The sequence below is a fragment of the Carcharodon carcharias genome, chromosome 5 (genome assembly GCF_017639515.1).
Source record: "Carcharodon carcharias isolate sCarCar2 chromosome 5, sCarCar2.pri, whole genome shotgun sequence".
In the NCBI taxonomy this organism is placed as follows: Eukaryota; Metazoa; Chordata; class Chondrichthyes; order Lamniformes; family Lamnidae; genus Carcharodon; species Carcharodon carcharias.
In genome coordinates, this window is record NC_054471.1 from 164,407,815 (window position 1) to 164,432,847 (window position 25,033).

At 40.0% G+C, this 25,033-nt stretch overlaps 1 protein-coding gene across 1 annotated transcript; it reads right to left on the minus strand.

Moving 5' to 3' along the window:
• Positions 1–175: 175 nt before the first annotated feature.
• On the minus strand, positions 176–24,781 carry rnaseh1 (ribonuclease H1). Its single transcript, XM_041188467.1, has 8 exons — positions 24,615–24,781; positions 21,580–21,701; positions 16,691–16,852; positions 14,180–14,279; positions 10,801–10,855; positions 10,477–10,561; positions 7,602–7,726; positions 176–1,437 (listed from the first exon to the last, which is right to left on the minus strand). Exons 1-8 carry the CDS (start codon positions 24,710–24,712, stop codon positions 1,351–1,353), a joined length of 834 nt encoding a protein of 277 aa, XP_041044401.1. The 5' UTR covers positions 24,713–24,781; the 3' UTR covers positions 176–1,350.
• Positions 24,782–25,033: the final 252 nt, after the last annotated feature.

Below are 25,033 nucleotides of genomic sequence, written 5' to 3' on the forward strand. Positions count from 1 at the left end.
GGCATCTGAGTATTCTGATGCAAGCATTATAGTTTAATGAGTTAGTCTAGAATCTCAGCCAAGCAATTTCAGAGTACTTTCATAAGTGTTCTGGTGTGGCAAAGAAATTAGAATTATTATGCAAATTATTTCATTGTTATGAGGTTCTTGAATAAGGAAAGCAAAAAGACAAATCTACAAAAATAAAAGAAATTTTATTTCACATGATTTTAGCTTTAGTCTGAAAACAAACCCATGTACAAAACAGGTCAACTCTAAAAAGTGGCTTCTCTATCCTAAACAAAAACAGAATTACCTGGAAAAACTCAGCAGGTCTGGCAGCATCGGCGGAGAAGAAAAGAGTTGACGTTTCGAGTCCTCATGACCCTTCGATGAATCCTGTATCATATTATAACGTAAAAGCAAAAGTCAACTCATCAACCCTGTTTGCAACTGGGTTCATGTGCAAGTGCCTTACGGGACAAAACAGCTTACAAAAATAAAACTTAAATGATTAGCAAAAAGAAAACTCAAAACAGGAGCCAATAATGTGTATTATGTGAACGTTTAAGAAACCATCTAAATTTAGATTGGAACCTCTTGCACACCAACCCAAATCAAAAACAAGTTTATATTTCAATACAATGTACAACCAAAATACTGTTAAAAAATAATGCAAATGATTCATATGCCCATGTATGAAAACCCACAATTATAATGTACATTTATTTGCAGGACTGTAACATAGTTGCAAATAACAACATGCTGCATTGTGCTAATGAGGGAATGAGAGAGAGGTACAAGCTCATGTTCACAATGCTGCAAAGTTGGAAAGCTCTGCCATTCTGATTAGAGCCTGGTCATCTTCCCAAGGGGAAAAGTGAACACACTAGGAATTAGAAAGAGGTGAGAACAAATTCCCCAAATATTTTCTATTCTGCAACTATAACGACCAGCTCAAATGAGTGATGCAAGCTTCAGAAAAAATTGATGGAATACTTCTCGGTTGCAGATTATTTGCAGCTCAGTAAGAAAAATAAGTTAGCCACTGTTATTTAAAATAAAACACACTTCCAACTTTTGCATTATTGGCAAGACTCACCCACAACCAGTACTGTGCTTTGGAATTTCAGGTATTTGGTAACTACAATAAATTCCCAATATACATTATTGGCAATGGGAGAAGCTGTCCACCAGTATAAACTGAAATTGGAAGATTACCCCTAATAAAAAGCATTGCGAGTGCCCTAAAGGAAGCTTTACAATAACCAGATGATTAAATAAAATTTGTTTTGCATTAGTTTGATGTATACATTTCAGATTTGCAACCATGCATAAATGTGAACTGCAAAGTACATTTGTCAGTGCTAGTTAACATGGTGGCTTGGAGGCTCCCTCCTTAGCTAGACTATCTGCCGCTTCATTTCCTGGGAAACCAGCATGGCCAGGCACATGCATCTGCAAAGCAAGTAGAAACATGTATTACATCGAGAGACTCAACATTGCAAACACTTAATTAAATAATTCAGAAGTCTTAGGAAATAACTTAGTTTGGGAATTGTTTTTTTTTAAAATAAATGAAGAAAAATGGAAACAATAGCTGGTTGAAAACTGGTGACAACCCTAATGTAAGAGCAAATCAAAAGGCTTGGGTTAGTAACAGTTTTGAGGTAATCGGTGTTTATCTTACAAGGTCAGAGTTAGAAATGTGAAAACATTGAACAATGGATGTCACATCTCTGGACCTCTTGGAAAGCCTGGAGATCTACACTTAAATAATTGAAATCTTTCACTGAGATGTCGTTCCTAGATGAAAGGGCAGCAAACCCAGTTTATAAACATGGGGGTTGCTTGCTGGACCCAGCAATCCTGGAGACCGCACAATCATATCCATCAGAGATATAAATTATTCATGTGGGTCACAGAATCAAATAGTTGTGTTGAGGGCAAAACATAATTAATTTGCATTTCTGTTTTGGGAGCATCCAAAGGCAAGCCATGTTGCCATGGAGATAGGAACTGTCCTAACTCCCATCCCAGCCTTTGTTTTCATTTAGCTGGGTGCTTCTTCCAGAAAGCAGGCAGTATGTAGTTAGTTTGGAAGTTGTCAACTTGGAACACAGGCAGACACAAAGCAACTTCCAGAAGCTCTGAGACCAGCAGCTGTACAGAATAAAAGCAAAATACTGCAGACACTGGAGATCTGAAATACAAACAAAATGCACTGGAAAAACTCAGCAGGTCTGGCAGCAACTGTGGAATGAGAAACAGGGTTAACATTGTGTCCACTATGAGCTACGTGGATAGCATGTTCAGAGAGGTGGTCACATCGCAGCTTAAGGGCCTGGAGACAGAGGGGGAAATGGATGACCACCAGGTGGTCCAAGAGAAGTAGGCAGGTAGAGCAGGAGACCCCTGGGGTCCTGCTCACAAATTGGTTTTCCATTTTGGAAGCTGGTGAGGGCACTGGTTCTTCAGAGGCATGCAGTCAAAGCCAAGTTTGTGGCACTATGAGCGGTTCAGCTGTACAGGAGGGGAAGAAGAAAAAACAAAGGAATTGCAATTGTGATAGGAAATTCATTGGTTAGGGGAACAGACAGGCGTTTCTGTGGCCATAGACATGACTCCAGAATGGTACGCTGCCTCCCTGGTGCCAGGGTCAAGGATGTCACAGAGCGGCTGCAGGACATTCTTCTGGGTGAGGGTGAACAGCCAGGGGTAGTGGTCCACATTGGTACCAATGACCTAGGTAGGTCCTGCAATCAGAATTTAGGGAGCTAGGTAGAAAATTAGCAAGACGACTTCTAAAATAGTAATCTCCAGATTACTCCCAGTGCCACATGCCAGGTGAGAACAGAAATAGGAGGATAAGGCAGATCAATGTGGCTGGAAAGATGATGTAGGAGGGAAGGCTTTAGATTCCTGGGACAGGCTTTGGGGATAATGGCATCTGCACAAGCAAGACGGATTGCACCTGAACAGAGTTCCGTGCAGGGCGTTTTGCTAGTGCCGTTGGGGGATTTAAACTAAATCGGCAGGGGTGTAGGAACCAGGAGAAAATATGAGGGGGGAATACCAGGGTGCACAAAATACTCAGAGAGACAGATAACACTAGAATAGAGAATAGTAGGTTAATAGGTGGAGTCAGGGTGAGGGAGAAAGTAACAAAATCTAAATCAGGGTTACTATGCATGTATGTGAATGCACAGAGTATAATAAATAAGATTGGGGAGTTACAGGCACAGATGGCCATATGGGAATATGATGTTGTGGTGATAACAGAGACCTGGCAGTTAAATATTCCTGAGTTCAGAAAAGATAGGAAAGGAGGGGGGAGGGGTGGCAGTATTGGTTAAGGAGAGCATTGTAGTGCTAGAGAAAGAGGATGTCCCAGAGGGTTCAAGGACAGAATCAATTTGGCTAGGGCTAAGAAACAAAAAGGATGCAAATAAAATTGCTCAGCGTAGTTTACAGATCGCCAACTAGGGAGATGGATGTAGAAAAACAAATCTGCAGGGAAGCTGCAGAGTGATGCAAGCATTATAGAGTAATTATAATGGGGGACTTTAATTACCCGAATGTAGACAGGGATGGTGGTAGTGTAAAGGGCGGAGAGGGGCAAAAGTTCCTATATTGTGTTCAGGTAAATTTTGTACAGCAGTATGTGTCCAATCCAACAAGAAAAGATGCACTGTTGGACCTGGTTCTTGGAAATGAGGTGGGCCAAGTAGATCAAGTGTCAGCAGGGGAGCATTTAGGAGAATGTGATCATTGTATTGTACATTTTAGGATGATGATAGAAAAGGACAATAGGCAATCCAGAGTAAGAATAACTAACTGGACGAGAGGTGACTTCAATGGGGCAAGTACGGAGTTGGGCCACATAAACTGGAACGAAAGATTGATGGAAAAAACTACAGCTGAGCAATGGGCTATCTTCAAAAAAGAATTGGTTCGGGCACAGTCAAGGTATATTCCATCAAAACGCAAAGGTAGGGCAAACAAATCCAGAGCTCCCTGGATGAAAAAGGAGATGGAAATTAAGATAAAGTAAAAAGTGTGCTTATGACAAGTGTCAGGTGGAAAAAACAACTGAGAACCTAGAGGAATACAGAGGTTCAGAAGGGGGTTGAATAAGCATATTAGAGAAACAAAGGGGGATTATGAGAAAAGACTGGAAGCCAACATAAAGGGGAATCCCAAAGTCTTCATTCCATAGGCACATAAACAGTAAAAGGGTGGTAAAAGGAGGAGTAGGGCCAATTAGGGACCTAAAAGGGAATTTACACATGGACGAAGGGGGCCATGGCTCAGGTAGTGAATGAATACTTTGCATCAGTCTTTACCAAGGAGGTAGATGCTATCTAGGCCATGGTGACAGATGAGGAAACTGTCACTAGAAGGGTTCAAAATTTATAAGGAAGAAGTATTGAATAGACTGTTGGTACTTCAAGTTGACAAGGCACCGGAACCTGACAAAATGCATCAAAGGTATCGAAGGAAGTGAGAGTAGGAGTTGCAGGGTCACTGTCCATAATTTTTCAGTCTTCCCTAGAGTCATGGGACGTGAGGGCTGGAGAATTGCAAACATTATGCCTTTGTTCAAAAAAAGGTTGTAGGGATAAGCCCAGCAATTACAGACCAGTCAGTAACTGTAAGTGGTGGGCAAGATTCCAGGAACAATTATTCGGGGTAGAATTAGTAGTCACATGGAAAAATATGGGTTGATAGGGAGGAGCCAGCAAAGATTCCTAAAGGGGAAATCACGTATAACTAACCTGGGAGTTTTTTTGAAGAGGCAACAGAAAAGGTTGATGAGGGTAATGATATTGATGTGGTACACATGGACTTTCAAAAGGCATTTGATACAGTGCCACACAACAGACTTGAGAAAAGTTATTGCTCATGGAATAAAAGAGACAGTAGCAACATGGGTACAAAATTGGCTAAAAAATAGAAAGCAGAGAGTAATGGTCAATGGATATTTTTCAGCCTGGAGGAAGGTTTGTAATGGAATTCTCCAGGAGTCGGTATTGGGACCCTTGCTTTTCCTGGTATCTATTTACAATCTAGATCTTGGTGTGCATGGTATAACTTCAAAGTTTACAGATAATAGAAAGATTGAGAGTGTTATAAACTGTGAGGACGACAGTGTAGAACTTCAAAAGGACATAGACAAGTTGGTGGAGTGGGCAGAGGTTGCAGCTGAAGTTCAATGCAGAGAAGTGTAAGGTGATGCATTTTGGTAGGAAGAACATAGACAGACAATATAAAATAAGGGGTGAAATTTTGAAGGGGTGCAGGAGCAGAAAGACCTGGTAAGATAGGTACATAGATCATTGAAGGTGGTAGGAAAGGTGGAGAGAGCAGTTAAAGCATATAGTATCCTGGGCTTTATTAATAGGGGCAGAGAATACAAGAGCAAGGAGGTTATGCTGAATTTATAGAAGATACTCATTAGACCTCAGCTACAGTATTGTGTACAGTTCTGGGCGCCACATTATAGGAAGGATGTGAACACATTGAAGAACATGCAGAAGAGATTTACAAGAATGGTTTCAGGGATGAGAAACTTCAGTTATGAAGATAGATTGGAGAGGTTGGGACTGTTCTCCTTGGACAGAAGGTGGCTAAGGGGAGCTTTTATAGAGATGTTCAAAATCGGCTGGACAGAGTAAATATGGAAAAGCTGTTCTCGCTCACAAAAGGATCAAGAATGAGAGGGCACAGATTTAAAGTGATTTGCAAAGAAGCAAATGTGACGTGAGAAAATAACTTTCATACGAATGTTTTGGGTCTAGAATGCACTGCTTGGAAGTGTGATGGAGGCAGGTTCAATAGAGGAATTCAAATGAACATTAGATGATTATTTGAATTGAAAATATGCAGAGGTAGGGGAAAAATACAGGGCAATGGCAGTAGGTCATAATGCTCATTTGGAGAGCTGGTGCAGACACGATGGGCCGAATGGCCGCCTCCTGTGCCAATAAAATTCGCGGTTCTGTGACTTCTTCAAAACTGAGAGCTTACAGAAGCTGTGGGAGCACACTGGGAAAAGCAGTCTGGGTCTGTCCAAGGTCAGAATAAGGAGCATAGTTCCTAATTTTGAATCACTAAGCAAGAATGCGAGTGAAACCCATGCTAAGCTGTCCACATTCCTTTCTTAAAGGAAAGTTGGCTGATTTGTTAGAAGCTGATGGAAGGATCCCCATAAAATCTTGCATCTTGAAGAACAGTTGGAATGTTCAGGAGAATTAAAATGAATTTGAGAACTGTGGCATACCTGTAGGTTGGTCTCAGGAGAAGTGAATGAACCCTTCAAGATTTCTGGGGGGTGGGGTTTGGGATATAAATTATAAATCCAGTTCTACTTTTTTTAAGTCTGTAAAAACTATATGTTAAGGTATTTGTGCCGGCTTTGTTTAATTTATGTACAGTAAACTTTGTTTTTGTTTAAAAATGTGAAATCTCACATCATAGTTCTTTCAGTTAACCACTAGGTGTTTGAATTTCTCTAAATGAAAATGGTCTCTAATGGGATAATATCATTTTTAAACATCAAACAGTTGTTTGTCCAGTCTGATATTTGGTATGCTATAATAATGTGACATTTATCACATGTGGCCCATGGATCAAGCACCTCACCACTTTGTATGGCCAACTTGTTGCCTCTCAAAGCTGCTTATTCACTGAGACTGGAAGGAATGCAGGCAGATTGTCATTGTTGGGAAGGTTGGAAGAGTTAACTGTAATTGAGAGGACTGAGGCTTGGGGCAAAACTTGACAAATGATCTTTCATTGCTCCAATTTCTCCAACTGGAGGGCTAGAACCTTACATCTGATCTGTTTTCATGGGAGGTGAAAAGGGGAGACGAAGAACAAAAAAATGAAAAAGGAAAAGCCGAGAAGTAGTGAGGAAAATTGAGAAAAGACAGCAAACAAGAAGGTCTTACAGAAAGGGAAGGCAGTGAACAAATGTGAGACACATATGAGCAAGCAGGAAAAAGGCAGCTAAGAGATAGGGAGACAAAAGATCAGAGTATGATGACAAGCAAAGAGACAGCTGCAAGGAAAGAGGGACAATTATTTTACTTTTGTTACTGAGCAATATAGGTAAGCAACTAGCAGTTATGTGAACAAGTTTTGATAAATTGTGCATAATGTTTGTAACTGAAATTTCCACTGGTGGCTCACTGGTTGGTTTACAAGAGTTTTAGGCAGGCACAATTATTAAATTATTGTTGGAATACAATAGTACAGAAAATGGTCATAGCTCTATGCTTCTGGAAAATAAGAGCAAATATCCAGAGATTCTGAGGGGCAAAACTTTAAACTCCTCATCCATTCCATTAACACTGGTTATCTGGATTAGAGAGCTCATCAAGGTCACATAAGAAGTGAAAAGAATTTAAGCAAGTAATTATTTTAGTATTTTTCCCTTGTAAGTTAACATAATATAAAAAATTGTAGATCATCGAGCAACTATGCATTGTTAGGTAGGCTATGGTCAGCTTGGGGATTTCTATTTACCCCTAACCCCACAACAGAGGATAATAGGAACACAGGATCAATTCTGAATATTTTTTTCTTGGAATTTGGCCATGAAAAAAAAAATTGCATACCCATTCGATATTTATACCAGAGGTCAATTTGTCAAGTCTTTCAAAGTCCTCTTTGTTGATTACTGATCCTCCAGAACTAAGCTTCCAGCCATTACTCTTCCAAGATTTTATCCACTTTGTGATACCTATTGGAAAATAAAGGACAAACTTGCATTTCTTGGCACCTTTCATTAGCTCAGTGCATTTGAAAATACTTTACAGTTAACAAAGTACTTTGAAGTGTAGTTACTGCTGAAATTGTGATGTAGGTAAAACAGTAGCCAATTTGGAAACTAATCATTTACACAATTTCAGTCTAAAGTGCACAGCCTCACATTAAGCTTTCCAATCATTTCAGCAAATCAAGAAAATGGAAGGAAACACAGTAAGCATCAGCACGCTATTCAACAGCATGAGGGGAGAGCATGAGCCTGATCTAAAGTGCATTTCCCGGCAGAATTCATCAAATAGTAATCAGAAACAGAAACTGACTTTATTTTGAAGTAGTTCTCATGGTGTGGGCACTTGCAACAACTTATTGGTCACCCTAAGGTGGTGATGAGTCTCTTTCTTGTATGACTCTAGTCCATGTAGTGAAGGTACTCTGTTATATGGCAGGTGGTAATTGCCAGGCTGAGCAAATCCCAAAGGGAAATTTGGCCAAGCTATCACAATGATTTTGCAATTTGTATTTATTACGAGAAGGTATGTGCACTGAAGTCAGAAGAGTCCACTACCACCTTTGGAGATTTTATATATTAAATTAAAACATTTATCAACAAAAAAGAAAACTTAAACACACAAGATTACAGTTACACAGTTAAAAAAATTTAATCTTAAGTAGTTTCTACTTAACTAGACTCCCAAAATAAACAAACACTCTTTTCCAGGCAACAGTCCAAATAGATTCTTAAATCTATAAAACATCCAGTAATATTACAAGGTATTCACTGTTGCTATAAAGGAAGTACTTCATAGCTTCTCTCTCCCTCAACACTGGAAATCCCAAGCTTTTAACAAAACCTTACTTTCTGGAACAAGCCAACACTTCTCTGGGGTGGCGAGAGGCTGCTTCTTCACAGGTCTGTCTTCACACAGTCCACCTTTCAAGATCTCACATGGCCACTCACACCAAACAGCTTTCAATCTTTCCTTAAATATATTTTCTCCCTTTTAATCTAAGTCCATTGTTGTAACCTCGCTTTGGAAGTTACTTTTCCCCAGAATATAAAAATCTTTCATGCAGAGAAGAAAAGAGTTGATGTTTCGAGTCCTCATGACCCTTCGACAGAACTTGAGTTCGAGTCCAGGAAAGAGCTGAAATATAAGCTGGTTTAAGGTGTGTGTGTGGGGGGCGGAGAGATAGAGAGACAGAGAGGTGGAGGGGGTTGGTGTGGTTGTAGCGACAAACAAGCAGTGATAGAAGCAGATCATCAAAAGATGTCAACATTGTTGTTGTTGACATCTTTTGATGATCTGCTTCTATCACTGCTTGTTTGTCGCTACAACCACACCAACCCCCTCCACCTCTCTGTCTCTCTATCTCTCCGCCCCCCACACACACACCTTAAACCAGCTTATATTTCAGCTCTTTCCTGGACTCGAACTCAAGTTCTGTCGAAGGGTCATGAGGACTCGAAACGTCAACTCTTTTCTTCTCCGCCGATGCTGCCAGACCTGCTGAGTTTTTCCAGGTAATTCTGTTTTTGTTTTGGATTTCCAGCATCCGCAGTTTTTTTGTTTTTAAAAATCTTTCATGTTGTCCTTATGGCCAACACTTTCGGGAACAATAAACTTAATAATTTTGCCTTATTTATCTACGATTTTTCCAGTTGTAAAACATCTGGTCAGGTCCCTATGAAATTCAAACAGCTAACAATTCACTTCTCACCTATCTCCTCATGCAAATTTCCATTCATACTGTATATACTGGGGCCTCATCTTAGCTCACCTACCTCCATTTCAAAATGCCTGTTCTTATGCCTAACCCCTTTGATGATTCAAACCTTGCAGTATCCCACAGTAATATTAGGAAAAAATATTTCCTTTACAACTCCTAGCAATGCTGTTAAGTAGAAAGATCTAGAATTTTGACCCAGCAATGGTGAAGGAACAGAAATGCATGACCAAGTCAGAAATGAGTGCCACTTAGAGATGGATGATGGTGTTACCATGTACCTACTATCCTTATTCTTCAAGGTGGTGGAAGTTGTTGGTTTAGAAGGTTCTACCAAGGATCACTTGGCAATTTACTGCAGTGCATCTTGTAGATAGTGCATACTGCAGCCACACTATCCAGTGGTGACAGGGTTGAAGATTTCATCTTGTGGATGTGGTGCTGAGTAAGTGGACTGTCGAGCCAAGTTAAATTCATGCAATAACAAAAACGAAAGGTAGTCTGTGATAAAATAGGGTGGTGCAGATCCAAAGCACCAATACATTGCTAATTTTTAAAAATTTCAGCGTATTCCTCAGTAACCATATGTGCACAGAAGTATGCAGATCAGACAGATCTTGGATTTGAGCCATTGTCTGTGCTGAGTAGCTGCTTTAGATCAGGGCAACAGTTGTCGAACAACTAACCTCAGTCACCTGTATTAGTGAAAAGAAAATACACCACACATTCCTACTGTCACCATCCAACTATTCACCTCATGTGTTTAGCAGATGATGTTCCTCACCTGCGGAAAGCTGACACTCTACATAGAGTCACACATGAAGAATGGCTGAGGTAACGTAGAGGCGACCACCACAAGTCAGTGCTTTCAGATTTATAAGTGCAAAAAAAATTTGAAAGTTCATGGCTTGACTTTACGGTAACCCTATGTATCCCACATACATACTTGTAGCACATAATAAAGGTCTGCCCATCACTTTATAGATTCCAATTACTTACCATTAATTGTAAACATGCTGTCTGTAAAAACAACCAGTTTTTCAATATTGAGTTCCTTGGCCTGCTCGATTGCACGACAAGCTGCCTAAACATGAAGAAAAAAAATAACCATAACAAACAATGCTCGACAGCATTGCAGGTCTTACAAATCCAGATTGCATGTCGTAGTTGTGACAGTAGTCCAAGAATTGTTTAGACATCAACATAAATTCTTATTAAAATAACAAAACAGATGCAACACTTAATAAAACTTGTGTGTATTTCTTCGTGCACAGATAAGACTTGCCAAAATTTTAGATATATTTTTCCATATAAAATACTTACAATTATTTCTGCTCTTTGGTTGGTCTGTCTTCCTGGAAGTCTTTCACTAAGGTTTCTGAGAAAAAAGTTAAGAAAAATTAACAGTAGAAAACAGCACTGTATACAAAAATTCCCCAAGAGTATCACATTCCTGACCTCTTACATTCACAGGCGGGCATGCACAGGTTGCAGGAAAATACCTAGCTATCACAGGACTTTGGAAAAGAGAAATGGATGACATGAGATTTTAGATTATTATTTAGAGCTTTGTATTCAGAAGAAACAAGAACACTTACTGAATTTTGAGCACAGCAAACCTCTATGTTTTAGGGAAGGTAATGCTTTTTAGGTTGTTTTGTCCTGCTTTCCTCATCTATCTTACATTCGCAAGGCATCATCCATGCCACAAAAGCTCCCGGGAGGTTCCCAAAAGAACCCCACTCAATGTTGCATCTCAAAAAGATAGCTCTTGGCAGCCTTCCATCTCTTGAGACAATGATTTGCACCATGGTAGTCAAGTGCGTTAATCACCACCTGGTGTGACTTAGGGGACCCACTCTGAAATAATAATCTCTGCCATGTTTGCTGCAGAGCAAGATAGTGGGCTGAGAAGGTGCACGATTCACTGGCCTCTGCGCCCTCTTCTCAGCCAGCTAAGCTTTTCATTTTTGCTCACCTCTTCCAATACCCTTCCAGTCAGCCTCTAGAGGTCAGAACGATAAGCGACTGTCTCTCATTTGCCATCTTCATCTCTCACTTACAGGTGCTCTTGTAGCAAAGTTATGGGCACTCAGTAGGTTGTGACTGAGTGGCTAGTTCACTGTACAGGTCTTTGGGTATACAGCCATTATCCATCTGATAGCCACTCATTCAACATGGCTGCGTCAGTGCATACATTGTTGGCTTAGCATATGCTGATGAAATTAATATGCTCCAGTACATCTGCATTGGTGCCCTTGCTCCCCCAAGAGATGCTAAGGATATTTCTGAGACAGTGAAGGTGGAAAGGTGTTCAGCCTTTACTCTTGTCTAGCAAGGTACATTGTCCAGGTCTCACTACTGTAGGAGAGGGGGCTGTGGGCACAAGGCTTGCAGTTTGGGGTTCTCAGTCAAGTTGCTGTTGTTCCACACACAATTGCTTAGCTTGGACAGAACAGCTGCAGCTTTTGCAACGTGCATGTTGATTTCAGCATCAAGTGACAGATTTCTGGTGATTATGGAGTCTAGATGTGTGAAGTTAACAACCACTTCCACTGTCACATTGTCAATGCTGATAGATGGCAGTATGGCAACATCCTGGACCATGACATTTCTCTTCCTGATGCTGATTTCCAAACTCTTTACCAGTGTTAGAGAGGCTGTCCATTTGCCGATTAAAATAGTCCTCAGTATGGTACGCTAGTGTGGCATCATCAGCATAGAGCAATTTTCTGATAAGGACTTAGCACACTTCTGCCTTGAATCTCAGGCAAGCTAGGCTGAGTAGCTTTCCGTCAGTTCTGGTATGTAAGTAGGTGGTCTCTGTAGATGAACTGAAGGCATATGACAGCAACAATGTTATCTTCAAGTAAGGGAAGCAACTGCAGAAGCCATATACTTGTATTTTCCCAACTTCTGATATAGCCTCTGTCTTCAGCCTGCCTGTTTTGCACCACCAGGACCCTCATCTGAGCTCTGATGACTTTGTCCCTTTACATAGTATCGACTAGTTCCAGAGTACCCAGAAGTTTTGGGTTCCAATCCCAGTTTATCTTAGTTTCCTTAGAAACTGGAAGGGTCAATTCCTCTTCTCAGCTTCCTTTCTCAATTAGTGTCTGTCCCAAAATATGCAAGTTTCGAAACCACTGATTCCACCACACAGGGTTAGTACCTTATAGTGACTAAGACAAATTCTATTTTTATTGCACAACACTTCAGAATTTCCACATGTGCTTTAGGATTGAATTTCACGATTTGGCCGATTTCACTGAAAATTCTCAAGTCAGTGGTCTTTTTTCTCATTTCTTTTAAAAAACAGTTAAGGTAACAGATTATATTAGAGTTAGTTACATAAGGTTCATCAGCAGTGGGAAGTGGGGGTTGGTGGGTGTCATGAAATTATTAGTGTATATATTACTGGAAAATATTTTTCTTTTAAAACAGAGGTTTAGTCTGTGAGTGTCTCTTAATTGGATTAAAGCCAGCTAGTCTGGGTGCTCTGATGTGTACTAGTTTTGATATGTAAGAGAGATAGCATGCATTTGCATTTTTTGAATAGAGCATTCAAGAAGTAGGGTGAAAACTGACACCTATCTAGCAGCTACCAAGCAATATGTTTATATTACTAATAAAAATTGGTACTATGAAAGGGGTTTCATTGTTAAAAGGTGAAGTTCAAAGAAGCTGGTGAGACAAAGAGAATTTGAATTCAATCAGCGGTGGTAGGTATAATTTCAGCAGTTTTCGGGTGTGTAAGGCAGAGGGCAATGAGAGATCAAAAGACAGCTGTAAGCCTCCAACTGGCTCCAAAGCAGCCAAAGTGATAAAAACCTCATTTTGAATTTGTACGGTGAAAATGCTTTGCCTGGTGTCTGGTTAAATCTATGGGTTGCTATTGCCTTAATGGAGTTCAGTTTGGAAATTTGTTGAAAGTTATCACAGTAGTAATTTGTAGCCACATTTGTATAAATTAATAAAATGTTTAATTTAGTTTAATCTAAAACCTCAAAAACTGATGGTCCGATTCTTGAACTTAGAGTCGCATCTCAAACATAACACTTAAAATTATGGGTTATGGCAGATGTTTAAATATTCCCTCTGGGATTTTTAAGTAGCTTTGCTTTACCAACCCCATCGGTGGGGTTTAACAACAGTTACAAAGGTTGCCTCTGCAGTATGGGGGGGACGGACTCATTCTCACATCAATGCAGGGTTAGAATACGGAACTTAATTTACTGAATGATTCCTGGGCTCTAGCAGTAGCAGGGGATGGGGGACAGTGTTGTGGGGAGAGGACGAGGACCCCTAGTTTTGGCAGTTGTCCTTTCTCCCTTCAGGAGAAGGGAAGGAGAGCAGTCATTGTCTGGATAAACACGGAGGAAAGTGCATATCAGGTTTTAACATCACTGTTGTAGGAATCCCCAAGGTGTATCAGCACTGGGGCAGAGTCTAACAATTAAAAAGTCGGTCGTCATAGCTAAACCATATAATAAATATTATTCTAGCAGATCAAACACTCATTTAAAACTGGCTGATTATGGCAGAGAACATATAGAATGGAAAAAAAATAAGCACAGTAACAAAACAGTAACAAGCATAGTAAAAAAAAACTCACTTAGAAATTATTACAGTGTCAATTATTGATTGTTTCTGAAGTCCGTTTGATACTTTTTTCAAATGGAAAGTAAACTCTATTACTTACAGGGAATGAGCAGGTCCCCAGTACACGCCGATTCCAGCCTGAGCTCCTTTCCGCCCGTTACTTGAACAGCAGCCATCTGTATAAACTGCAACAGCATCTCCTGATCAAAAGAAGCAGAAACACTTGTAATTTGTTCATCACAATGACACCCAAGGAACAGTTATAAAAGGAGTAAGCCCTTGAACAAATGTTTACAGCCAAAGCACAGCTGAACTCTGAAAACAGTTTATATTCCAACCCAAGGGAGTCACAATTATTCAGCTGCACCCCTGGTATGTTTTCTGCATTGTTATGAATGTGAGATTTTATAAGACAGATATACATTAAACTGTCTCCCTTAATTCAAGGTAAAATTGAGTACTTTGGAGAGGGGCATGTGATCTCAAAATAAATCTGCCCAGAGACAAATGCATGTGACATTGTTATGGAGGCAAACTCCAAGTGAATCCCATCGAAAGTAAGGTGTAAATTTTAACACCAGGACGCAAAGGAGGAAACAGCTGGTCCTGCTGCATACAGAGTCAGTCAGTCAGAGAGATCTGGAGAAAATAGGTGCTGCTATTCCAGAGGAAAAGGACTGCTCATGTTAATCACCAAGCAGCATGCTGGGGAGGGCGAATTCCCTGTTTGAAGGGCTGGTGGAGATTTAAAGACCACGGAGTCACCAGAGTGTGCCTTGCTATTTGGCAGTCTATTTGATTATGCTCAGAATATCAAGTGATGGGACTTTCTTTTAAAAAAGGACTGTAGCGGTTCAAGAAGGCAGCTCACCTCCAGCTTCTCAAGGGCAATTAGGGATGGGTAATAAATGCTGGCCTTACCAGGGATGCCCACATCTCATGAATAAATAAAGAAAGCATCACCCTGATGGGGCAAGGAGAAGAGATTCATCCCTGGTAGGAAAGCGGTGTAATGTATAAATGTGGCATGGGGTTTTGAATTGTATTTAGTTAATGGGGAGTACCTTTTCTACTGCCTAGCGTATTAGTTGCCTACTATGTTTAGGCACAGTTGATGTTTGTTACAGTAAAAGTCTTAAAACGTGAAAGCTTGTCACATGTTCCTTTGGGTCAGTCACTGGGAAATTAATCTCAAAGTTATGGTCTCAACAGGTATCGTAACAACTTGTTCTTGAAAGGAAGATCAATATACAACTAATCCATACCACAACTTGAAATTGGAATGTTGACATAGAAAACTTCTCAAAGCGTATTTAAAAACGCTGAGGCAAAGAAAGAACTACTTGGAGGGATGCCCAAAAGCTTAACTGAAATGGTGGATTGTAATATGTGTCTTAAAAGGTGAAAGGGTTTTGAGCAGGAATTCCACATCATGGGGCCCAGCTGGTTGAAAGCACAGCCACCAATGGTGGAAAGAGCTGCAGAGTTGAGGTGTTTAGAGAAAAAGAAGAGCTGAGGCAATGAAGAGCTTTAAACACGTTTTAATTTTGAGGTATTGGTACCAGAAGTCAATGTAGGTGAGTAAGGACAAGGTTGGTGGGCGAGAGAGATTATACTCGGTGTGTTTAATGCTGATTATAATTTGAGTGCTTAATACACTCTATAATTTAACTTCCACACAGGTGTTGAACACCAGATGGTTGAGGGTTGAACTAGCCTCACAATAGAGAACATTTACATTAAATTTAGCTATAAATATTTCATGTAGTTGAAATAGTGGCCATAGCAGTTGTTGCAATTAACATGCTCATCCAGTTACTGCAAATAAATCCTCAAGTTGTATCAATAAGCCACAAGTTAATGCCTGTGCACCAATGCAAAATGCATTTGTAAGAAGAAAACAAAATACTTAACTCTTTGTATTTTACCTAGGATTGCAAAATTCTTCAAAGTTAAGGATCACTCAAGATGACAGTAAAGCTACAGATAAGTCAAAGTTACAAGGTTATTTCTATTGTTTTCCTCCCTTCGCCATTTACCACTTTATTTTACATTATTCTTCAATGGGCATCTGCTTAACATCTTTCCATCGGCTCACAACCCACCAACCATTTTCATTGCCAGCTTCCTTCTGCTTCACAGACAATTCATCTGACTGAATGTTCTTTTCCCCAGGCAATGAAGGGGAAATTACTGAAGGTTGAAATAATTCAACCGGTAAAGCAAAAGGTTCAGTGTTCGTCACATTTTTCAGCTAACACTTGAAAGCAAGGAGCACTGGGCAAAATAATTCATTGGCAACCTAAGCAGGAAATATTGAAACAAGCTCTAATTACTGGAATCCAAGGAGGAGGGGAGGAAAAGATCAGTGCATTAACAAAGTAGTACGTAATTTCCATGTCCATATGGTTAAATAGAAATTGAAAATTAATTTGTGCCCTGGTGTTTTATCTTAGCAATTTTAGCCGAAAGCCAACTAAAAATACGGTTCCCATATAATTTTGCATGCAATAAACCAGAACATTAAATTAACCCAAACTTAAAATACTGAATCTTATTTAAGTCCTTTTACGTTGCATATTAGGAACAATAAGGCAATACTTTCACCTACCCATGTAAGTAAACTTATGTTCTAAATCACTGAATGATTTTTCACTTTTGAAATGTTTTACGAATGGCTTGTCATCAGCATCAGGTGACAGTGAATGCTTTTCCCCACTACTGTTCTCTGGTTTCAACTCCTTATCAGCAGACTTGCTTTGGTCACTACATTCTAAAGAAAAGTTTTAAATGATTAGTTCTATTGCAATTTAATTAAAATATGCAGATTTACTGACCGATTCTCCAGCAATAGGATATGCTTGAAAAATGGAAACAAGTCTCAAGAAAGTAACAACAGATGGCAAAAAAATACTATTTGCAAGTTTCAGAAATCAATCACATCTGATGAAAGTACTCTGATAGTTGTCAGTTTTGAGGAAGATGACAAGAGTAAGCAGGGTCCAGTACATTTAGCTATTCCTTAACCTCTACTTTATCACCACTAAATTGGCACATTTAACTGGATCATCAAATCATTTTGTGGACCAAATCCGAGTGGTCCCAAGGTCAAGTTAGCAGAATTCAACTACAGAAGTGGAAGTAAGATTTATCTCACTGACTCTGCTTTGGGAGGCAGGAGAGGGAAAAAAAAAGATCAGTAGGGTTTGTATTTCTGGCTGCTATTTGCTACTGTTCTCTGTGCATGTATAGACATTGAACTTGGCTGTGATGTCCCCATGACTAAACAGGTTGTTATTGTCCATTGTCAAAGTTCAATTCTTCTTTCATTCGCTCATGGGATGTGGACATCGCTGGTGAGGCCAGAATTTATTACCCATCCTTAAGTTTCTTTGAGAGATGATGGTGAGCCACCTTTTTGAACTGTTGCAGTCCCTGTGAGTAGTAGTCAGTTGTGTAAAGCATTGAAGGTCACCAATGGAAATGTACCTTAGAGTCGAGGGAGGGAGAAAGAAAGGAGAATAATTGATTTTAAAAATCTGTAGTTTTAAAATAAAATCTAGACCATGTCATTCATTCTTCATCAGTTTCAAGCCCATACTAACTGGGTTAATTCCATGCCCAAACAAAATAATTATATTATTACTGAAGTTCATAGAATTGTAATAAAATAATTGATTAAAATGTGCATATTTTGATGGGGTCAGTATTGAAGTTCAAGGCAGGTGCTTACACTGTATCTACTGAGTCTTCCTCCCTTTCTCTATGTTTATTAATAAGTCTTTCAATTCAACGATTAGATCTCTATACACCAACCACACTGCCCAAGCTATTACAACTGATCCATCAATTTAAATCAGCTGAGGTTTGTAACAAACATCTCTGAAAACCAGAGTTTTACTTATTGCATGCGACAGAAAACAGCATTGGATATAAGCTCCAAGACCTACTTTCCAAGTCCATTTATAGATGCTCGTGCATTTCAGACAGTGATGATGCAACTGGAAAACTTCAATATTAAATGTCACTATTTACTTAAATCACTGCAAATATCTCAGCTAATTGATTTTGTGCTGGTAGCTTGGTTGTGTGAAATAGTTTTAAATTCTTTTGCAATTTATCCTACAATTTTCCAAAGCTCCCTCAGTTCAAAAAGTGTTCCATGAGATTGGAAATTGTATGTCACTCGTCTATTTAATAAACATCAAGAGGGGGAAATCATGGAACTATAGATCCATTAGCCTAACATCTGTGGTCAGGAAATTATGAGTGCCTATAACTAAAGATAGAGTGACTGAACCTTCAAAACCTTCAGCTCATCAAAGAGAATCAACAGGTTTTGTGGTGCGACTTGACTAACCTGATATTTTTTTGTTTCTGAAGAGGTGGTTAAAGTAGTGAATGACTGAATGTTACTTATATGGATTTCCAAAAAGCATTTGATAAAATCCCTCATAAGAGACTGTTAGTTAAAGTTGAAACTCGGAGTCGAGGGGAAATTATTGACCTGGTTCGGAAATTAGCTGAGTATTAGAAGATAGAGAGGAGGATAATGGGGAGGTACAGATTGGCAGGATGTGATTAGTGGTATTCCACATGGATCTGTAATGGGGCTTCAAGTATTCCCTATAATTTTTAACAACTTAGATAATAGAGAGCCACATATCCAAAGCTGCTGATGCCACAAAGAGAGGCAGTGCAGGTGGAAGCATAAAATTACAAAGGCATATTGATAGATTGAAATCCATTTGCCACAGTTTTGCCAATGTAGACAAATGCAAGGTCATTCACTTTAGACATAAAAAGGAAAGATCAGGATACTTTCCAAATGGTCAAAAACTGGAAAACAGTCGCAGTCCAGAAACTTAGGGACCCATGTACATAAGTCTTTAAAGTGTCCTGGACAGGTACAGAAAATATTTAAAGGCTAATGGAATGTTAGGCTTTATATCTAGAGTGGTAAATGTAATGGGGTTACAAATTATACTACAGCTATACAAAGCCTTGGTTAGCTCATAACTGAAGTACTGTGTTCATTTTTGGGTGCCACATCTTAGGAAGGATATATTGGCCTTGGAAGGATGGCAGCGTTGAGTGGTCAGCATGATATTTGCACTCCAAGGGTTAATTTACAAGGAGAGATTATACAAATTAGGGTTACATTCCCTGGAATTTATAAGGTTAAGGAGTGATTTAATTGAAATTTTAAAATAATATGGGAATAGATAGGATAAGATAGAAATTATTTGTGCTAATTGGGGAGTCTAGGACTAGAGGACATAGCCTAAAAATTAGAACTAAATCATTCTGGAGTGAAGTCAGGAAACACTTCTTCACATAATGGGTGACAGAAGTCTGAAACTCCCTTTTGCAAATGGTATTTGATACTAGGTCAATCGTTAATTTTAAATCTGAGCTTGATAAACTTTGGTTAACCAAAGTTATAAGGGATTATGGGCAAAGGAATGTACATGAAGTTAGACCCCAGATCAACCACGATATCACTGAATGGCAGAATAGGCTCAAGGAGCTAAATGGTCTACAGTATATTTTATTACGACCTACCAAGAAAATACCCTACTACGTATTTTGGTGAAACTGACTTTTTGAAGGAAGGATCAGAGACCATTTTGGTGTTATCCACTGGGAAGAATTTCTTTTCTATTCTCTCCCAAATGCACCACTTTGGTTGGGGTAGGATTCCAAAAATAACACCCATTCCAGTGCACCTCAGCAATATAGGGTTGGAAACTTTTCTTGCCAATAGTAATTTGTTATGCCAAATAACATTTCTTTCGTTAATCCGTTTTTGCATTTATATACACAAATGCTGATAGGCCAATTTCTAGATTGCTACTGCAGAGAAGGCAGCTAAAGAGAATTTAATAAGTTTTGGGCTGCTCGCTACAGGATTTCCAATATATGCATTTGTCATGACACACTGAACTTTGCAATATGCTTATGTTTTAAAGTGTCCCTTTAAATCCAAAGTGAGAGAATTCTGGAAAGGGTGTAATTGAAATTTATAGCAAACATCTAAGTTTGGAAAAATGCCCATGTGATCTCAGGTTGTCATGAGGATGAGAACTGAAAAAGAGTGAACAGACAAGTAATTGGTGATGAAGTTACAGCCTGTCTGTACAGAAAAAAGACACAGCTCATAGAACAGAATCTGAGGAGCAGGACAAAACTGCTTGTGTAAAGGCCAAGCAGAACACTTTTGAGGGTTCAGTTTCTGTTCAAATGAAAGGGAAGAGATAGAGCTCTTGAGGATTCAGAGAAAGGAGAACAGATAAGTTGGAAACTGGGTTAGAATAGGGTTTGGAATGAAAAGTTCCATGGCTACTGTCTTGGCTTTAGAAGAGTTGATTAGATCACCTGACAGTTTATTAAAGGGATCGGATGAAGGATTCTCTGGGAACCAGTGCCATCAGGACTGTCATGACCCTAGGAAAGAGAGTTAAATGAAGCTTGCCTTACTGGACAATTTAGTTGGCGAGCAGCAGGCACTGGAAGATCCAACTCCACGTGGCAATGAGTGACTCAGCTCAGCTGGAGAGCTGGGAGGAGCTTTGAGATTGCTCTTTAATATTACATGCATGCCCGAGGTGTGGCTTAACATGAAATTAGCTTTTTTTTTAAAGATGTACCATTTGCCTGTTAGTTAATATTCGAATTACGTTGCTTTTAGTTTATTAGTTACAGAAAAAGTTTTAAAAAGAGAAATATCCTTCAGTTTGTTCCGTTGGATCGTTTTGAAAATCCATCTCTTAAAAAGTTGTCAGTCTCCATGGGGAGCATAATATTAAGAAAGTGGCACCATTGAAGTTTAAAAAAATTAGAACACCAATCCTAGTGTCCTTATATAAACTAGGAGGCAGAATTCCTTTAACAGGTAGTTTCAAACAGAATTCCAATTGCAGTGAAATTATACATTTATCTGAAAGTTTCCTGCTGAAATCTTACCATGCTTGACGCAGAATATAAGCAGAATGTGTTTTTTTAAAAAAATCTGCTATGAAGTTATGTGATGTGGCACATAGAAAATTGGGTTTACTGTCACTGCAAAATAGAATCATGTCCACGACATTCAGAATCTTTAGCAGAATGCCAAAATATTTCTTAAAAAAACAAATCACATCAGTTAACTGACTGTCCTCGAATTTAAAGCAATGTTAAAAATCATGTATTGCTCCCCACTTCCTCAGTTGCATCCTCCGCCTTGTTACTGCATGTTGCTTAGTTAAATAGAGATCACAGAACAGTGAAAAGTTAAGTATCTCATTATTCATCCCAGTTCCTCACTACATCACAGCTTTCCTCCTTCAAAGCCTCTCCTCTTCCACATACTTTAGTTATTTTAAATTTAAGTCTCCATGCTTTATCCAAAGAAAGATTGATGTAGGTTTCCAACCTTTTTTAGCAATGTTTAATATCACTTATGCTGAAGGTTTGCCCACCATACTTTGTTATATGTTCAAATATATAAATATCCTTTACCTGTTGAGGCAGCTTGTGAATTTGAAGGCACAGTACCTACAAAAGACCATGCATCTTCTTCAGTAGCAAACTTCTTGAAACTGGCACAAGGAAATTTGTCAACTTGTTCTTTACATTCATCCCTAAGAGGGAGAAAGTGCACCATGAGAGAAACAATGTCCCAATTCTTTACTGTTGTTTTATAAAACTAATTGATGGTTAAAAATCTGGCATAAAGCTAAGGCAACAATAAAAACACACTGGGCTGGATAATGCAGTGGAGTAGAAAGCAATCCACTCACCTCTGGGATTTTGAATATCAACCCACATCAAAGTTACGATGGACCTTCTTCCTTATAACTCAGATTTTACACTACAATCCACAAACCCCACCCATAAACAATATGCTGAAATATAATGTATATATAAATTTATATAAAATAAACGTCCTAATAGACTGAAAAATGTATTCACTTCTGCAAACACTGTCAACCTTTTTCCTGCCTTTGCTAATTTTATGGCTACCTGTATAATGGAAACTGCCTATGTAAACTTTATATGCAGTAATTACACAATCCTGAGAGAGTAAGTGCTATACTGCAGCCAGTGAGAGGAGGATGTAATTGCAGCATGGCAAGTGGAAATTGTTATAAGTATGAGATTTGAAAGAGCGTTTTGGGACTCTCTTTAATTTAGGGTAAAATGAAGAGTCATGTGACCTGTTCTGCAGTCTGCCTGACAACAGGCCTGGGTGATGTGGCTGTTAGAGATTTCGCTGGAAAGAAAATGTAAGGTTTTCACACTGGGAGACAATGGCAGCAATATCCATGTTTACAGTGGTTAAACTACTAGTCTCCAAAGTCCCAGGAAGTTGAGTGTTATGGATTGTAAGCAGTTATATTTTAAACTGTCCATTTACTTCCAAGATAGAATAAAGTTGAGGTCTAGACAACAGCCAGTTAGCATTATTACTTGGATACAAAGCCCATATGATTTATGTTTTGAGGCAGGGGGGTGGGAATAAGAACCTTAGGAAAGCCTGCAACTCTATCTTTCAATTGTTTTCTAAAATATTACTGAAACCGCCAAACAAGTCTGACAGGATCTGGGCAAGAGAAAGAGAGAGAAAAAACAGCTAGAGACACAAAGTCTTTATGATTCACCACACAGGAATGCAGGTGAGTGTGTGTGATTGGATTGAAAAGACAAGTTTGCTACAAGGTTAGAAAATTTGCCTAATTTGAACTTGAGGAAGAAAAGCCAACGAAACCCCTCTGTGTAACAAATTCTGGGGTTAAAATATAGTTGACAGGGCCCTCAACTGTGTCCGACCCATCTCCCGTACATCCGCCCTCATACCTTCCTCTCCCCCACAGAACCATGATAGGGTCCCCCTTGTCTTCACTTATTGCCCCACCAGCCTCCGCATTCAAAGGATCATCCTCTACCATTTCAGCCAACTCCAGCACAATGCCACCGCCAAACATGTAGAGCCATAACTTCACCCAAGAGGCCGTTTTACATGCAGCAGTCATTAAACTGGTGTATAGCAGGGACTCGAGCAGAGCCAATCGCTCTTCTCACCTGATATCACAAAAATTTCCAGCATAAATGGCTGTATGACCATGACAGGGTTGGTTTGCATTGGTTTTGATTAATAATCCAGAGAATTCAAGTTCAAATCCTACTATGACAATTCAAGAACCTGAAATACAAAGCCAGTATCAATTGTAACAATGAAGCTGCCAGATTTTTGTTAAAATCCAACTGGGTTCACTAATGTCTTTAGTAAGTATTCAGGCTGCCACTATTACAGGGTTAACACACAATACTGTGGCCATACAAGTCAGTCATGTATCTAGCACAACTTGAACGGGCAGTAAGTGACAGCCAATGAAAACAAAGTAACCAGGAATCAATCTATAATCGAGGGGGAGAGATCAACTCAGTGTAGACTTGTGGGACAGGGTACAGAGGAGATATACAAGGGCATTGCAGGAATGGAGAATTTTAGCTATGAAGACTGGATAAAGCGGAGGTTGTTTTCTTGGGAACAGAGGAAGCTGATAGGGGATTTAACTTATGAGGGGCCTACCAGATAGAGTGGATAGGAAAAACCTATTTCCCTTAGCAAAGAGATCAATAACCACAGGGCATAGATTTAAAGTAATTGGCAAAAGGATTAGAGGAGAGTTGAGTACTATTTTCACCCAGAGGATGGAGGAGGTCTGGAACTCACTGCCTGAAAGGGTGGTAGAGATTAAAAAAAAACACTTGGATATACACTGAAAGTGCTGGAAACCAGCGGTTCTCAAAGATTGGACCCTAGAACACTATTGGTCCATTAGAGGCGATGGGGGGGCGGGGCCTCCTCCAGCTGATCCCCGGGCTGGGCCAAAACCCAAGTCACTGACACTGGCAAAAACAGAATTACCTGGAAAAACTCAGCAGGTCTGGCAGCATCGGCGGAGAAGAAAAGAGTTGTGCTGCCAGACCTGCTGAGTTTTTCCAGGTAATTCTGTTTTTGTTTTTGTTTTGGATTTCCAGCATCCTCAGTTTTTTTGTTTTTATCACACTGGCATTCAGCAAGAAAAGTTCGCCAAACTTTTGCTCCACGTACAGACCAAGTATCCTGAACTCGCCCATGCAGCTCTGAAGCGGCCTACAACAGCGACAACTAGCTGCAAAATCAGATGTTCAAAGCTTGTGGGGCTGAAAACAAAAACAGGGAGCGTGGAACCCGAACAGGAGACTTGAAGCCCTCCAGATTCTAACCGGACATCAGCTCACTGGAGTCTCAGCAAAAGCAGCACCATTCTCCCCACTAACTCTAGTGAGTCATTTTGCAGTGGCAAGTGAAAGTTGGTGGCATTGGGACCGGCAGGGGGAAATCTTTCAACCGCCTTACGTGCGGGCGACGGACCCACGATCTGCAAAGTGGGATCAGGCTGGAGGGGTTCTCAGGGCCGAATGGTCTCCTTCTGTGACCCCCGTAATCCCCAGCGGAAGGACAGCTCAGGACAAAGGGGCCGAGAGGCAGGCAGGCAGTCACTCACCAGTTTGCGTACACTCCGGGCTTCCTGCCGGCCCTCACCGCATAATAAAACCTTTTCTTCATGCCGAGAGTCATAATCAGCCCGCTCAGCCGCCACATCTAGCAACGATCCAGGCCCCCCAACCGTTTGTTGAGACGGCGCCTCCTGATTGGCTGGGAGGAACGCGCGCGTCTAATGAGAAGAGGTCAATGGGACCCGCCTGTTTCTGTGTGGACAATGCCAATCAGATGACGTCTGACGACCTTCCCCGCCCAGTAAGCTCCCGTTTGTTTTTCAACCAATACTTCCAGACTTGAGACAAGAACAGAATTACTTGGGAAAACTCAGCAGGTCTGGCAGCATCGTCAACTCTTTCTTCTCCGCCGATGCTGCCAGACCTGCTGAGTTTTTGCAGGTAATTCTATTTTTGTTTTGGATGT

What these genes read in the sequence shown, in the direction of transcription:
- rnaseh1 (XM_041188467.1), bottom strand. Translation starts at nt 24,712, where the DNA reads ATGTGGCGGCTGAGCGGGCTGATTATGACTCTCGGCATGAAGAAAAGG. An exon ending in CCCGGAGTGTACGCAAACTG is followed by an intron (nt 21,702 to 24,614) that starts GTGAGTGACTGC and finishes TCTCCCTCTTAG; the next exon opens with GGATGAATGTAAAGAACAAG. An exon ending in TGGGGACCTGCTCATTCCCT is followed by an intron (nt 10,856 to 14,179) that starts GTAAGTAATAGA and finishes CTTTTTTCTCAG; the next exon opens with AAACCTTAGTGAAAGACTTC.